This window comes from Mytilus californianus, unplaced genomic scaffold (genome assembly GCF_021869535.1).
Source record: "Mytilus californianus isolate M0D057914Y unplaced genomic scaffold, xbMytCali1.0.p SCAF_12, whole genome shotgun sequence".
Taxonomy (NCBI): Eukaryota; Metazoa; Mollusca; class Bivalvia; order Mytilida; family Mytilidae; genus Mytilus; species Mytilus californianus.
Window position 1 is genome coordinate 20,151,245 of NW_026262604.1, and position 18,592 is coordinate 20,169,836.

The window sequence follows — 18,592 nt, forward strand, 5'->3', positions numbered from 1 at the left end:
GTGGATTCATAGCAAAACGCGTTCTACATTAATACAAATGTGTATTAAATTCTTAACTACGACCTCCCTACACCAATAAAAATTGTATCATATAACATGTATAATCTAAGTTTTTTTAAAATTCGCGTTTGAATAAAGACTTTTCTAATGTTTAAGTGTCACACTTTTCAGGCTACTGTCTAACTCAAATCAATACACATTGCGGAAAAAGATCCAGTATATCAAACATGTATCTACGAAAAGCCTTGTCGAGAAACAACTTACAAGTTAATTTACGGTCACATGTAACAAAGGTAATATAAACATGGTGCCTACAATAGTGATTCAGTAATTTGCATTTCCCATCCACACTTGAACTGTGTTTCAAGTCTACTGAGACCTTTTTAGAAACACGTTATGTCTTAAAACGCAACTAATTTGATGAAATGGAAACGCAAAATACTATTGTTATTAAGGTATTATTCATAGTTATAGCGTTTCGACGTATTTTGATGTGGTATATTCAACCAGCGGTTTCAATCATATGTTGATCATAAAAAGATATTCTCCAAAATCTTCAATCACATTTTTTGTTTCCAATTTTGCAGTAATATTAACATTTTTGAATTAACTATGCTTTACCATGTTTACATAACCATTCTATATGCTTAATTGACAGTTTGACTACATCTTCACGGATATATTTAATGAAAATTGTAGCAACTTACGCTTTCACCTATTGTTTTAAATTTCCTGTTTGTGTTTGTCTCTCGTTGTTATTTCTCAGAAGTGCATTCACAAAATGTTATCCAAAACTATGCATTTTTTATTCAACCAAAATCGAAAATGTTTCTGACAGAATATTTTGGGAAGTCAGCATATATCTTAAATCAAATGTTGTTTTGATCGATATGCAATAATAACAGGATCAGCAATGGTGCAAACCGTAAAAACCACAAAAAAACAAAAATAAAAGAATCGGCAAATTGTAAAACAATATATATTTATAACTGTACCGTAGTATTTCTAGATTGGTCTATTGTTACAGGCAGTGATACTCGATCTGATAACACTACAAGTATATCCCATATCTTGAAAAAAAAGTAAAATCACAAAAATACTGAACTCCGAGGAAAATTCAAAAAGGAACGTCCCTAATGAAATGGCAAAATCAAAAGCTCAAACACATCAAACGAATGGATAACAACTGTCAAATCCCTGACTTGGCACAGGTATTTTCTTATATAACCTGGTTTTATAGCTAGAATTAATCATCCCATATATCCTCTTATTCATACGTTAAAGGAAGATATTGTTTAGGTAAAGAAAACATGTAAGAATGCTAACTGCATTACATCTTTTCGTAAGCAGTTCTTTATTTCTCACAAAAACATACATACAATTGGTACACGGTGCCAGTTTATAGATTTTGAATTATAAATAAACTAAGGTTTTAACTATCTCAGGTAAAGTTGACCATAGATAAATTTTGCAATTAAATGTTTGTTTTTTTTTTGAGATTGTGACACCGTGATGACTGCTGTAGCCATATTTTGACAATGTTACCTATTATGTATGTTTTATTCACGCATCGTTGTAAATATAATAGAATTTGATGCGACTGTCATACAAGTGAGAGGTTTAGCGCTATAAAACCAGTTTCAATCCACCATTTTCTACATTTGAAAATGCCTGTACCAAGTCAAGAATATGACAGTTGTTGTCCATTCGTTTGATGTGTTTTATCATTTGATTTTGCCATTTGATTAGGGACTTTCCGTTTTGAATTTTCCTCGGAGTATTTTTGTGATTTTACTTTTCATGTCTTTGTGTCCTTTTTTGTCATATAGCTTTTCAACTGTTCCGGTACATTAACATCCATGGCTTTAAAATATTCGGCTTTGAGAGTTCCAAAAACAAACGCTTTGAATGCATTCAATATATAACATGTTGTTTTCATTTCGTTGCTAGATATTAATACGCAACAAGAAAGCTATTGGAGTACAGTTTGTTCGGGACGGACAGAAACAAGAGGTGCATGCAAGGCGTGAAATAATACTGTCAGCAGGGACTATTGGGTCGGCACACATTCTAATGCTTTCTGGAATTGGGCCTCGTGAACATCTACAAAACATGGAGGTAATTTTGTTATTTTTTATTAGTTTTGTAACACACCTTTCTAACTCAAATGAAAAACAGTTAGTTGTCACTGTACACAGGACTCCCTGAACGACTCATTTTGTTAAAAATTTGCAGTGATTTTACATATTTTGTAATAACAATGTTATAAATGTCCTATGCATCTGAGGACACATTAAATGCGCAAAAGACAAAGCATCATTAAACTTTACTCGAACTAAACTTTTGATTCAAGATATGCATTACAAACAATTACATTTATCGAGATTAGCGAAATGTTAAAGAAAATAAAAATTGGTTATCTATTATGTGATAGAAAGAAGAAAATCCGTTAGTCCGATAGCCAGTGCATTTGTTCTGTCGTTGATACTCTGCAAACAAAGATAGAAAATACATTAAATGCAATGGTAATTCTTCCGTTGCACTGTGTACCTTTTAAAAATTAGTAGATTTCGTATGATTACCAATGAGACAACTCTCCAGTTGAAATCAAATAGAAGGTAAGCAGCTATACCGTGTCTTCGTCACCGTACAAGCTTCAACAAGAACAAAATCCATACCGCATAACATGATATAAAATGTCTCAAAATCACAAATTGATAACAATTCAAACTAGAAAACAAACGGTCTGAATAGTGAACAAAGTAATAAACAAAAAAAAAAACAAATATGATATAAAGCAGCAAGCCACAAAGTCTGAACTGCTGACTTTGAACAGGCATATTCAGAATATGCCGGTGTTAAACATGGCTGCTGGTGCGACAGCTTATTTCAGGACATTTGGTTGCAAGTAGTAAAAGCAAGGAACATGGTACATCGACAAAAATTCGGACTTTTATAATGTGTGTGTTTGTTGATATGTTTTGTTTCCTCTTCTGTTCTTTTTTTAATTAATTTCCCCCGATGTTATGCTTTTGATGGTTTGTGTATAACTAATTTATAATTTCTGTTGAAATAATACTATAACAATTTGCTTAAATGTGCGTCTACAGGTACCAGTAATAGCTGATCTTCCAGTTGGACAGAATTTAAAAGACCATATGTTTGCGACCTTTCAATATAACATAAAAATACCTATCAATATTAACAGAATGAAAGTGACTGACCCGCAACAAATCCTTAAATACATTTTAAATAGGCAAGGTGAGTAGTGTAAAACATATCTATACTACAGATAAAATGTCCATATAAGTACATGTGCGTTTAGAAAAAAGAGCAACATTGTAGCAGTTGAAATGCACAGAAGTGAAATCAAGCATGTGAATAAAATCAAGGTGCCACTGACAAATAGGCAGCATTACTCAAAAACATTACCATAGGATAATAGCACAATGCTGGGATGCACAAGTACCGAGCCACGCCAAAAGGATATTACCAAAAATGAACTTAACAGTAAATGTTAATAATTTACAAAGAAGAAAAAATGAACGCTATAACATGTGATTAAGGTGGCTCGGGTGTCTTCCTTCATCTTGGATTTTGAAGTAGCAGATAACAATTGGTCTAGATCTATAATGAAATGTGCAAATTCTGAGAGTAGTATGTAATTCATGTGTAAGACTTTTATTGTAAATTTAGAAACTATATGTTTTATCATTTTACGGCTGTAATTTCTAAAAAAATACCATACATGTATTTATATAAATAAATTTATGATAGACAGTGTTGTGAATATACCTATTTTAATATGTAGCAAGAAATCAAGTTCGGTGACCCCAGTTTGTCTTTCTCTTATCTGAAAGCATGTTATAAGAGCTATCGTCTCACATTTCACCTTAAAAATCTATGGAATAGTTTTCTTTTTATCACACAAAATTGGATTTTCCATGCATTTTCTTATATGTAACATGTTTACCTTTTTCGTTCACTATTAACAAAGTATGCCGAATGGTATCCCAAAGTAATAAATTTATAGCGTATTCTTCCATTTTTTATATTGATAGTATTGTGAATTATTTCTTTAAGAACATATCTTGATTAAAATTGAGAATGGAAATGGGGAATGTGTCAAAGAGACAACAACTCGATGAAAGAGCAGAAAACAGCAGATGGTCACTAACGGGTCTTTAACACAGCGAGAAAATCCCACACCCGGAGGCGGGCTTCAGCTGGCCCCTTAACAAAAACGTGTACTAGTTCAGTGAAAATTGTTGCCAAACTAAACCTCAAAACATGTACATGAACTAAAATTAAAAATCATACAAGGCTAACAGAGGCTCCTGACTTAGCACAGGTGCAAAAAAGCGGCGGGGTGAAACATGTTTAGTGAGATCTCAACACTTCCCTATACATCTAGCCAATGTAGAAAAATGATAATTGACTGCAAATGAACATAAGATAACAGTTCGTTGAAGAAAATGCAGTTTTTTCATAAGTTTACACAACACATTAACGCAAAATTAAACACGCGTTTCTTTTCAGGCTCAATCAATAACTCGCCAAATGACTTATGTTTTAAAAAACATACCGAGTAAACAAACACAAGATACAAATTGATTAGAGTAGTCAGTTGACATTTTCATTTTGATCATGTAAACGCCGAAATATGGCGTAAACAAACGATAATGTGAACGAGGGCGTTAACTTGGGCTTTAAGACTTTGCTGAGGGTCAGGATGGCTTTTACACAAAAGAAACTAAAACAAGTGCAGAATAAGGGACACAAAAAAAAGTGTAAAATAAGCAACATAAGTCAAAAATAGAGAATAAGGGGAAAAAAAGAATAGAGTAAAATATTCTACAAAATTAAAGAATAAAGAAATTAAGGACCTTCATCCAGACCCTCATGATTGATGCGCAAACAAATATGGTATGTACGTTCTGAATGGTTAAACAAGTAAAAAATACTTTTAACTCGTTGTCCGTTCATTTAATAATCAGGACATTTTAACATGTGTAAGTACTTAAAAACCGTACGGTCTTTTTATCTGACCATCTACTCTTGTTATAGGCTCAAAATGATATACGTGTGTTCAAGCATTATTTGATGAGCCGTGGATGTGTATTTATGTTTATTATTAAACTTATATGTCGTATTTGATATATAAGATATAGTTTTAAAGGTTGTAACTAGTGTCATACCTTCTTGGATCTTGTCGGTTTTTTTTCTCGATCGAATGTAGTGAGAAATAGTACACAAATGTGTTATTCAGACTACACTAAAGCTTATTGTCCTTTACTTTCGACAGAACTAAATCCTGATGTCTATGATGAGGTCATTTCCCTTAAGAATGTTTGCTTGTCATGTTTTTGGGATTTTTGTCAGATTTTCGGAATCCTCTGGTTTTATCCATTTGAATGCCTTCAAAAAAGTTTGGCCAATGACCCCCATTTTTCTTTTTATAAATCTTTTACATGTATAATTATAAGCCATCTGTAAAAGTCTTATAAAATCTTTGTTATTTTTAATAGCTTTTGAGAACTTAAACTTGTCAATGATAAATCTATAAAAAATCAAGAGAGAACATTTTCCCGCAAAAATTTCAATGACTTATATCTCGAAAACAGTCACATTGACCTATATATTTTTTTTTGATTTTTTGGTTCCTTTTTTTATCCCCTATCAATATATACTAGTGTTATGAAAAGCTTGTTATTGTGAAGCTGAGTAGCAAACTTCCTTAAAGTCACACGATAGCCACTCTAGTTGTACGTTGCAGCCTCGGATGTATGTGATTGTGTATGCATTTATAATATTTTGTTATTCTTTTCAGGAATATATTCAACAACAGGGACTGCTGGTCAGATATTTGAAAGTTTAAGTCGTCCAAAAAGGAAAATTCCTGATGTAGAGCTTGCATTTCTCGAGAGTGCATTTGAAAGTGGGTCTGCGAGCAACCCAGCGATTAAAGATGTGGTAGGAAAATTACATGCTTTTACTCAGTTTTGTCTATATACTGGGATTCTATGCGACTTCATACAATTGAGAGGTTTACCTAGCCAAGAAACAAGGTTTAATCCACCATTTCGTACATAAGGAAATGCCTGTACCAAGTCTGGAATATGAAAGTGTTTTTCATTCGTTTCATGTGTTTGAGCTTTTGATTGTGCCATTTTATAAAGGACTTTCCGTTTTGAATTACCTTTGGAGTTCGGTCTTTTTGTTTTTTTACTTTTAAATGGTTATTTCTTACACAAATCTAAATTCTACATCATAAAGAAAATTAAACGGTCATTCTGTTCTTTTTTTGTTTTTTTTTTAAATAGAACTATTCATTAGGTCTCGGTCAGAAAGACCATTTTATTAAAAGTATTTCATATTCTTAAAAAAAAAGGTCCTACGTATAGCTGTTATATTGTCAAGTATTTAGGAAACGTTGGTATCAAATAAAATCTTACGGCCTTGGGATCACTAACGAAGCCTTGTTGAAAGTCCTTTTAGATTATTACAAAAACAAAGGAAATTAAAAAAAGGTGTATCAGAAGTATCTATGTGTGTATAACCAACATTCCAGGAACCATTGCACTCTTACATGTAATTAAAGGTAAGTTAAATTTTTTTCAACACAAACCATGATAAGGTCTAGTTTTAAAATGAAATGACTGTCACTATACAGAAAAAGTGGCGTTATAGTTAACAAATTATTTTTATGTTCAGACTACTATATTTTTTAAAGTAACCAATATTTGATACAGATAAGACATATAGGTTATGATATCGATAGTTAAAATGTTAACAGATAAGAACTGGTAGTAATGGAAAAGAGTTTTATTTTGGTCACTTATATCCTCCATTTTGATGTTTCTTTGTATAACGCATAGCATGCCACTAGTGTAGCTTCATTTCAATGAAATAAAAACATTTAAATAAAAACAATTGACTAACAACAATAATAGATTATGACATAGAAAACTAAAGACTGATGAATACGAACTCACTAAACACCGAAGGATAATTGAACCAGTTGTGTGCCAGGTGAATCCGATGAACACTAATTATTTGTCTGAATCATCGTCATTTTTTTCATTCATAAAAAAATAATTTGCTTGGAATAGGAATTTATATATAAGAGGTATAGCCATTACTTTTTCTTTGTAATGCAATGTTAAATAAGCTAGACATTATTTTAAATGCAAAATTCAAAATGCTTTAGGACTAAAATTGATCTTCGAGTTATATAAATTCATACACCTACAGTTTGTAAAACTTAAGACTGTACACTTATAGATAGCTGCTTACATCCACTTAATTTGGTCTCTGTTGCGTTCTTGTTTCATTGGCAATTATACCACATCTCTTTTGTATTCATACTCTTAAGTCTTATCTCCCATTTTCAACTATTATTGTTTGTAATTAAAAATACACTTTCTTTGAGATCGTTTACATACATGAAAGTTTAAACTTGCTTAAGTATTAGACGTAGTCATTTAAATAATGTTCTTTGAGTAGAACTATTTTTCAGATTCGCGCAGAACTTATTAGACGCGCCAACTCAACTAGCTTCCAAGTTTTATTGTTTCCGCACTCACCGAAAAGTACTGGAGAAATTAGACTGTCAAGTAAAGACCCATTTGAATATCCAGTAATAGATCCTAGATACCTGTCCCATGCAGACGACATAAAAATGTTTGTAAAAGGTAATCCTTCCTGAACTTGATATATGAATTATTATTAATTTAATTTCTAGATGACAAAATTGCTTACCTAGCAATTTTATATATGATTGGTACCATAACGGAGGTGTCCTTGGGTATCTGACAAAAAAGCTGAAAATTTTCTTTTGTCTTACTAATTTATTAGCCATCAACATTAAACATTTTACATTTTCTGCCAAACCGCAGACATAGGGAAAATATACTCGTTGAAAGACAATACTACTTATGAGGAGTCGAGTGGACGACTTTATCTATGTTAACTTATTAACGATCAGTTCTGGACATTTATTTTTGCATGTAAAGTCTTTCCGTTGCAGTTTAAAAAGATGTATCAACATAAATATGAATACTGTTTATTTCGGCCATACTGTCTTATTTGTTGATCATGTCGTGCTGATCTTCTTTCCTGCTTATATTTTCGTTCTATTTTATAGCGTAACATAAATTATGCCGGGTTTTTTTCTTTTGTATTATAAAATTGTATCTTATTTTTCATGTCGGAGCCTTTTATAACTTACTATATGGTATGGGGTTTTCTCATTGTTGAATGCCGTACGGTTGCCTATAATTGCTTACATCCACTTCATTTGAACTTTGGTGAATAGTTGTCTCATTGGCAATTGTACAACATCTCCTTAAATGCGGATAAAAATCATCCTTCAACTTTTGCAAGGTCATTAAATTGTATAAGAAGTTGACTGAGGATTTTGGTCATGATAACTCATTAGTAGATCCGGTTTCTTCTTTTTCCAGAGTTATAAGGGCGATTAATTGTATTAGTAAGTCGACTGTCTTTTTAAGTCATGTTGAATTATTAGTTGGTTTTGATTTACGTGCCCTTTTTGGATCAAATTGCCCAAAGATTTCAACACTGTGATAATTCAAAAAAAAAACTAAAGTTTTCGCAGCATTGTTACAAATAGGCGTCCTCAAATCAAAACATCAGTTTTCATTTAAGTAAACGACTTTGACGAAGTACCTACTTCATTTTAATACAATAATATTGATGATACGTGTTATGGTACAAATAAACGTCAAATAGTTAAAAAAAAATGTTTCACCATTTAGTTACTGTGTGACTAAGAACTTTTGTCACAATAGAAATGCAATTCAACCAAAAACAGAGTAAACATTTATGCTAATTCAGTAAGAAGTACCTGATGAAAAACAAGGTGTTTGTTTGAGGAGTTTGACATCTGACCTAATATGATATCTAAAGCTATGTTCACACCTTATCGGATAGCTCGAACAGCCGCCAAACAGATGCAAAAAACGTATTCAGTTGACAAATATTTATCCTTCCATTGGTGTACTGACCAAATAATAAAACGGACGCGTAACGAATGCCCAAACGGACACACACAGGATATGCACGTACGAGAAACGGAAACGTACCGGACAGAACGGATGTCGAACATACATTCAAAGGACGAGTACCGCATAAAACGGACACCTAACGGAAGTGTAACAGATCAAACAGATGAACAAGATAAGCGTAGAATTAAAGGAGGCAATAATTATACATGTAAACCACATGTGACATTAAAATAATTTGAAAGTTTCCGTGTAAGAAAGGACTTCCGATCCTCCCGCCTGAGTTTGGTCATGAGCTTGTCATGTAGACCAAAACTGTGTCCTCTTTCAGGAGTAAGCCATGATATTGTCCACCATCTCCTTTGTCTCCTCCTTCGTCTCCTTTCGACGGATAGAAGGTTTATATTTGCAACTTTTAAATTCAGTCTGGCCTGCATAAGAGCTGCTTGATAGTGAAGACGTGCACTTTCTCCAAGATCCAACATACATAATACACTTTCATGACACTCCAGAAATCTGACATACCAATATATGGCATTTCTGAAGTCATCCTTCCGTTAATGTCCATTTCACATCCGTTTTATCCGTTAACCGTCCGGTAGAAGTCCGTTTATGAATTGGTCTACCGGACCTCCAACATATGTATAACGGACAAGTAACGGATACAAAACAGAAACGGAACGGACGAGTACAGTAAAAAACGGACGCCTACCGGGACGTTCAACGGACACTTCATCCGTTGGACGTCTGTTCAATGTTTTGATAAGAACGGACGTCTAGAGGACATGAACGGATTGAAAAAAAAGTTATCCATTCGGCGTCCGTTCGCGCTATTCGGTAAGGTGTGACCAGGGCTTAACTCAATTGTTATAATCCGCTCCATTCTAACTTCAATCCAACAGGAGAGTTGAATTTAAATTTCACTTTTCAAGTTGACTTTTACTACATTCATTTTCAAATAGATGTAAGGTTTATTTTAGAATTAAGGATTTGCTGTCTTATGATTATTCATGTCGTAGTGATGCTGTTTTATTGGAATAAACCTTGCATCTCTAATATTTATAGTCTAGATCAATACAAAAGCCTAAATTATTTTACATAAACTCTCACTAGTAAATGTATATTAGTCTGAAATTAAACGGTCATTTCGATCTTAACATAATCTGAAAAATCTCAACAATAAATTGTTCGATTTCGCAGTCAATTTCCAGTGACCTATTAGCTGTGATACATACGGAACTGTTCAGACGATTCGCTTGCAGTCATTTAAGTAGTTTTCTAGACAACGTAGAATGAGGTTTGTTTGAACAGTAAAATAACAACAATTGATTACTAGTCTGAACAGATCTTGATTAACTGCAAGCAAATTGTCTAGACAGCACAGTATTACGGCAATGGATAAGTCTAACAAATTGACTAAAAGCCTGGCAATTACTTAATAATTTATTGTTCAGTCAATAAATATGTTATTAGATTTAAATGACAGTTTTAGATCAAAATTACACAATGTCTGTAGTCACTCTTAAAAATACTCCTAAAAAATTAAAATAAGCTCATAATCCTGAATCATTTAATGTTTTTACACCAAACGCGCGTTTCGTCGTAAAAAGCCTCATCAATAAAGCTCGAATCAAAAATGTTTGTTTTTAAATTATTAGTTTGGATATCAATTTTGTATCTCTTGCTTCTGTTTTACATTAATTAAAGGTAATAGCATACATTCTTTCTATTTAACTGTATCCAATAATTCCAATACGGATCAAGGAATCTTATGCGATTTTTATACAAGTGAAAGGCGTAGCTAGCTATAAAACCAGGTTTAATCTACCATTTTCTACATAAGGAAATGCCTATGTCAAGTCAGAAATATGACAGTTGTTTTCTATTCTTTTGATGTGTTTAAGTGTTTGATTTTGCCTTTTGTTAAAGGATTTTTTGTTTTGAATTTTTCCTTGGAGTTCGGTATTTTTGTTATTATACTTTTGTTTTAGGTGTAAGATTTTTGCGTTCGTTAGAACAAACTAAAGCCTGGCAATCTATCGGTGCTAGTTTGGTAAGACACGATGCACCTGGACATTGCGATGACAGTATATTTGATTCTGATAACTACTGGAAGTGTATTGGTAGACATTTCTTAGGATCAGCAGCTCATATTGTTGGAACATGTAGAATAGGATCAGCACTTGACCGCTCTGCTGTTGTGGATCCACGTTTGAGGTATCACTTATTAATATATATATATATATATATATATATATATAAGTAAAACACGGTCATTTTCATTGCAACATCATCTTAAAAGTTTAAACAATAAGCATCAGTCTTTAGGTCAATTAATAGCCTAATCCACTGTCACATTTTTAAATTCAGGAACGTTCGGACTTTTCAATTCAGACTTTTCCGACAATTCGGTATGATTTCTTAGGTGTTAAGGTATTTGTTATCTTATCTCTTTCTTTCGCTTTGGAAACAAAGCCATTTTGTAGTAACAATAACACAATAAAAGCTAAATACTTTTGATAACAGGAATTTATTTTTCACTAAAAATTTGTAAAAACGACGATATATCAACTTATCATGCTTTGCCTGAGCAAAAGCCAATTTGGTCGGTAGAAAACCAGTCTGTGATTAAGAAAGGGAAGTTATTAGTTTCAAACGTGTGTGATAACAGAATAAATCGGTTAATGGCAAATGAACTTTTCGAAAACAATATGTACAAAACTTCATTGCGAAAAAAACTTATTCGGTAAGCTTATAGGTTAGACAACTAGTCTGGTATCTAAAGATCTAAAACGCGAAAACACGTCGTTAGGGGATTGATACACAGACATACAGTATCGGTCAACTCATTCGTGACGGTAACCGTGAACTGTATGTAGTTGTGATTTATGTTTGTTCTTCCGTATGATGATGTTGGAGCAGCTTTTGCTTTAATAATACACTCATGTTAATGAAGTCCGCATTGACAGCATGAACGAGCGTAACATATCGACAGAGGGTAAGTTATTGCTGAGCAATATGGCGTTAATAATTGGAAAGTTAAAATCGTCATTTGTGTCGAAGATTCTAGATGAACCTTTTCAATATCGATAAAATAAAAATCAAAATATGAAGCAAGCGTTCTGTTATCATCGTTATCAGTTGAATTTATTGTTTGGAGTTCGCTGGGATATATGAAATGTGGTGACCTATAGATTTGAAAATTAAAGCTCTTTGTAATGAGACGATGTTTTCGATTTTCAATTAACTCATACAAAATGAATTAATTAGTGAAATAAGCACCATTCCATTAAAAAAAATATGTAATGAGGTTTAACGCACGATTTATGAAATGAAAATAATTGAGAACAATGTTATGTCCGAAGCGTTTTTCTGGATTTAACAGACTCAGAAACGTTCATACCAAATCAATTAGACGCCAGGGACGTATAACACCCACCCATACCTAAAGAGCAATATGATCAAAATTGTGCTTAAAGAATAACTAAACAAAAGTTAGGTAAACTTTGCCTGAAATGAGTAACCTATTACATGTATAAACATGCGTAAAATCGTAGATTATAAATCAGGATCATTTGTGCCAATTTGGAATTCCAGTGAAATATACTTAAATACTTCTTGTGGCTTTCCAGATCCGCTAAATTAAATCTACATTTGGCATCGACATTTTAACAAATACAATATAGTTATTTCATAATTTAATTATCCAGGGTGATTGGAATAGAGAATTTACGAGTAGCTGATGCATCTGTCATGAGAAACATACCATCTGGTCAAACAAATGCTCCAACCATGATGATCGGAGAGAAAGCAGCAGATATAATCAAACAAGATAATGGGGGTCACTGCAGTCATGATTGTTAGAGTGAAATTGCCATTATCAACGAAGATATGTTGAATATGCAAAACAACGTATTAGGATATCACTGATATATTTTCAAGCAATCAGAATCCTAATCTTTAGAATTAAAAAAAAAAAAAAAAAGATGTGTCCTTTTTTCTAGTCTACTATTTTCAAGATATAATGCAAATGTTTATACGAGACAGGTTTCCAAAAAAAACAAAATGACAACTATATATACATATAATAAAATTGGGAATATGTCAAAGAGACAACAACCCGACCAAAGAGCAGACAACAGCCGAAGCCCACCAATGGGTCTTCAACGCAGCGAGAAAATCTCGCACCCGCAGGTGGTCCTCAGCTGGCCCCTAAATAAAATTGTGGACTAGTTCAGTGAAAATGGACGTCACACTAAACTCCAAAACATATAAATAAAATAAAATTGAAAAACATACAAGACTAACAAAGGGCAGAGGCTCTTGACTTGGGACAAGCGCAAAAATGCAGCGGGGTTAAACATGTTTTGTGAGATCTAAACCTTCCTCCTATACCTCTAGCCAATGTAGAATAAAGAAACACATAGCAATCCCGCACAGTAAAACTCAGTTTAAAAGAAGTCCGAGTCCGATGTCAGAATAGGTAACAAAAGAAACTAAACAAAATGACAATGATACATAAATGAACAAAGGAATACTAGCAGTTACTGACATGCCAGCTCCAGACCTCAATTAAACTGACAGAAAGATTATGTCTTCATCATATGAAAATCAAGTACAATCCCTCCAAGTAGGGGTTAAGTGACTGTGAGCATGCACCAAACAGAAATGACAGGTTAAACGAGTCCTCCCAAAAAAATGGGATAATTAGTGTAATATCATTGATGGGTGGTGTAATATTATATTACTAAGATAAGTGCTGATATAAAGCGAATATTAGCGTGAAGTTAGATTTCAAGTGACTTTTCCTTACACATTTAAAACATTCGGACACTACTCACAATGGATGTAAACAAAATGGATACCGCCATGAGTAAAAACAATGACACTGAGCAAGAAGTTTTATTTACATGTTCACAACCAAACCCAGATACAACTCCTCCAATATATAACCCTGGTAAACGTGGTAAACGAGGTAACCCTGAAAGTCCTCAAAACCTAGCAGGTACTCAAAAACAACAAACTAGACAAATCCGTAGACGCAACTCTATCGGCGATAATAGCGAGACATTGAAAAAAACCAAACAAGTCTGAATAAAAGTGTTGCTAACAAAGTTCTCGAAGCTCTGTCCAGTCCCGAGGTTCTAGACACCATAATACCAGTTCTGAAGGAAAAGTTAAGCGAAGCTCTGAGTTTAATTATTGAAGCAGAAGTCAAAACCTGTGTCGAGGAACAAATAAAACCCTTGTCTGAAAAAATAATCAGTCAAGAAAAACAAATTGCAAATAACAATCAGAATATTTGTAAACTGTTTATTCAAGTACACTGCATGGAACAATGTTGTAAAGACCGTATAGAACAAATTAAGGAGCAGGACAAGGAACTCGATTCACAATATAATAAAATAAAAGATCTCGAGACTCGACTTGAAAATCCGGAGCAATATTCTAGACGAACCAGTGTCAGATTTCATAATGTTCCAGTCCCTGTCGATGGTCAAGGTCAAATCCAGCACCCAGTTAACACTGATCGTTTGATACTTGAAATCTGTCAAAATAAAATGAATCTAGACATCAACATTGATGACATTGACAGGACCCATGTAATAGAGAAGCCACAAAAAATGGTAAATCCCAAGTTATCGCAAGATTTGTTTCGTACAGGAAGAAACATCTGGTTTATTCCAATAAAAAAATACTAAAAAATGATGAAAATGGTACATTTATCACGAACAATCTGACCAAATTTAGAACCACGCTTGTACAAACATTAGCCCAAATGAAATATAATGGTAACATAACTGCCTACTGCACTGCTGATGGAAGAATATTTGCCAAAAGAACCGAAAATAGCAGGAAAAAAATAATAAATGAGTGGGAGGACATGAATGCTCTCCAGCGTCCAATGAGAGACCAAGATGATCTACATGTACCTGTGACACAAGCTAGTGAACAGACCCCTGATGAAAGACCATAATAAGTTCATGTTTTCTCTCTGACAATGACGAATTCATGTGTTTACTGCTACAATTTCTGTTCATAATTGTTTGTGAATCTGTTGTTTCATTCTTGATGAAAGTCAACATATCATTAAGTCAATAGTTGTGTTAAATTTTAACAAAACCAACCTATAGTACATCCTGTTCGTTGTATAACCATCCGGCCTAATACCAGGGTATGCGACAGAAACTTAAAACGTTCAAAAATATTTTAAACAGTATCTCTCCTCGAAAGTAGTTTTCTTTATATTTATACATTTATAACCAATTAACCCGTATGAAAATATTTTCTTTTTGCTAATTCACAACCTTTAGAAAGCATAAAGTTTATAAGTGCCGACGAAAAAAAAAATCATACACTTAAAAGCGAATCGCCTATTTTAAACAAACGTGTATATATGCATACTCATGCATGAAAATCTAACAACAAAATGTATTTTATAAGTTATTGACAACACTTATTTAAAGTCCAAATTTGTTTTCTATTGTAGTTTGTTTTGGTTGATAGATTACTGTCTCAATAAAATGTACCCAAACGTGTTCCTTTGAATGCGAATATGCACTAAAAGTCATTCTTTTAAACAGGTGACATCGTATGTCATATAATTTTGTACTAGTGAAAAAAGTAATTTCAGACCAGTTAATAGTATGCTTGGTATTTATTGTTAATTTGTTCTCGTCCTGAACATGCATGAAAATATTTGTCACAGGACGTTAAGCAACCACCAATCAATCATGGAAAACTTCAGAGGAGAACAAACACATAATCTCCAATTTATCTAATCGATCGATTCTGGGAGGTCGTTGATTGATAATGTTTTAAATTTACCTTGGAGTTCGGTATTTTTGTTCCAATTATTGCTGTACGATGAGGGAGCTTGGCATCGTAATTAACATCCCTTCCGACCAAATATTGTTGTGTATTTATAAATCGTGAACATGTAAACGAACGATATCGTTAGCATGGACTTAATACCAAAGGAAAAGATCAAAGGAATAGTTCCCAAACTTTTACTCCTGAGAGATAATCGACATTATCTTACTTCCTATACTTTTCTAGGAATATGATTGGTTAAAAGCAACTGCGTGGAGACCGTGTATATTTCATATTAGGTTACTAGGCCGGTCTTATTTCAATACACGGTTAGTAGTGGTGTTACGTCCCTTTTTTTGAGAAAAAATCTGAAAGGTTTCAACAGACGAAAAAATGATGTTGAGCGATTGAAATAATTGAAAGTTCAAAAAACACATTTAATGTTAACAAGTTGTTATTGTTGGCATTTATTTTTGTATAGACAGATGGAAGTAGATTCTTAATACTAAGTATTGAAGACTTAATCACTTTGATAGGCCACTCTTCTAAATACCACACTCGAAGATAGTCGGTAAGATAAATTCGTTACATAATGTGCTAGTGACCTACTGCGATATATATATGGGGTCAGTGAATTCCATATAGGGTTAGAGCTATATGGGGTCTGTAAATTCCATATGGGGATTCGAGGAGCTTCGCATCTCATGCAGACTGTACAATCTATATTTAATATTACCGCTCTGTATTGTACCAGTTACTAGCTTTCATTTCAATTCAGCCTTTTTATGTCATATCGGTTATTTCGAACACATTTTCAAATGTTATTTGGATTATTGAGGATGTTCGCTACTCTGTTTCATAATAACAAGCTTTTTAAAAGACTGTTATAAATTGATAGTATATGAATAAAGAAACTAAAAAAGCAGAAAAAATGAAGGGTCCGTGTGCTTGTTTTCGAGATATAATCCATTGAAAATTTGGCGGGAAAAAAATCTCTCTAGATTTTTCATACATTTAACATTGGCACCATTTTCTTTCAAAAACGATGAAAAAATAACAAGGATTTTATAAGATTTTCAAAGATGACATTTTAAACATATGTAATAAAATTATGGAAAGAAAAGTAGGAGTTAGTGGGCAAAATGTTTAATGGCTTTACATGGATAGATAAAAGTAGAGGATTCCGAATATCTGGCAAAATTTCAAAAACAAGAGGAGCAAACATCCTTAACCTAGATAATAACTTCAATATGTAGCAATAATTTTTATCGGGTCTCGAATACCCATTCTATAACCGAATTCTACATCTTCATTATCTATATCTTTTGCTGTATAGCCAATGGAATCTTAGCCACATCGCAAGTACACCAATCAGAACCAGTATTTGCTAAGAAATATTTTCAAGATGGAGTATATATCGAATAAAATTAATAGTTTTGCACCGTATCAATTAAAGAGGAGAATTTATATTGTACTGTACCCAGAAGGACACTAAAACCAGACAACTTTAAAGGCAAAACAAAAACAAAAACACACAAATTCAACAATAAAAACGAGGATTGAATCATGATCCTCTGAAAGTGTCATTAGTTCTAATACCAGCCAGTTTAAAACCAGACAGACAATGCACGGACGCGATTAATTAAAAAAAAACGTGACAAATTCAGTAAATTCAATATAGGGTTAGAGCTATAGCTTCGCTCTAAATAAATATAAGATGTGGCATGAGTGCCAATGAGACAACTCTCCATCCAAGTCACAATTTGTAAAAGTAAACCATTATAGGTCAAAGTACGGTCTTAAACACGGAGCCTTGGCTCACCCCATATGGAATTTACTGACCCCATATATATCGTATTAGGTCACTGGCACACTATGCAACTAATAATACCTACTGGAACCTATGACTATATATAGTAAAATATTATTTTTCTGTGTATTGGCGATGTTTGTGCAAATTGTTTGTCTAGTCTAAATTCGCCAGACAATAATAGTCTAAGTTACCCATATCTGATTTGATTCTTCAATGACACGCCCCCTTTTAACACTAGTTGTGTCCCTTTGACAACTGTAGACTGAACTCATACTCGCCATGGACAAAATGGACTGCTTTACAAAAGATAAAATGTTATTAAAAGATTTGCACATGTAAAACTGAAAAGATAACCCACATTATCATGATAACAAACAAATACATGTAACACATATTATCATTTTTACAAACAGATAACACATTATCATGATTACAAACAGATAGCACACATTATTATGATTACAAACAGATAACATTAGTAAATGATAATGGCAAATAGGTGACAAATATGAATAAGAAGAGATGTTGGGTATACACAATGAGACAATAACACATAACACACAAAAAAGTAAAATAATCTTCAGAAACCCGAAATGTCAACCCTTCCCCGTAATTGATCTATAGTTTAATGTAGGATCATGTAGTAATCGTCGATGAGCGGAATATAACGACTGAATTATTCGGGTTAAATCTTCAGATGATGATTGGAGTTTTATTTTCTAGCATTTACATTTTTACACCGTTTTCAAGAGTACATGATTATCAAATATATGTATTATCAATGTATAATTGAGTGTAAACGACGGGTGTATTTTCGAAGCACACATCAAGTAAGTTTGTGATGTTATAGGGCCAAAAAGTTTTAGTGCATTTAGGCAAAAAGTACATAAAACGAGAGATTCTTTTATCAATTGTGAATTACTTGAAGTATTGAAATTCA

The 18,592-nt window shown here is 33.1% G+C and overlaps 1 protein-coding gene across 1 annotated transcript in view; it reads left to right on the forward strand.

The window, feature by feature from the left end:
• The window catches only part of LOC127721493 (uncharacterized GMC-type oxidoreductase Mb1310-like), a 32,127-nt gene extending 19,127 nt beyond the window's left edge, over positions 1 to 13,000 (forward strand). The window contains exons 6-12 of the mRNA XM_052228253.1: positions 172 to 293; positions 1,951 to 2,118; positions 3,111 to 3,261; positions 5,831 to 5,973; positions 7,520 to 7,694; positions 11,018 to 11,243; positions 12,737 to 13,000. Coding sequence (XP_052084213.1) covers positions 172 to 293; positions 1,951 to 2,118; positions 3,111 to 3,261; positions 5,831 to 5,973; positions 7,520 to 7,694; positions 11,018 to 11,243; positions 12,737 to 12,890 — 1,139 coding nt within the window. The 3' untranslated portion in view covers positions 12,891 to 13,000. The remainder of the gene's footprint in view (positions 1 to 171; positions 294 to 1,950; positions 2,119 to 3,110; positions 3,262 to 5,830; positions 5,974 to 7,519; positions 7,695 to 11,017; positions 11,244 to 12,736) is intronic.
• Positions 13,001 to 18,592: the final 5,592 nt, after the last annotated feature.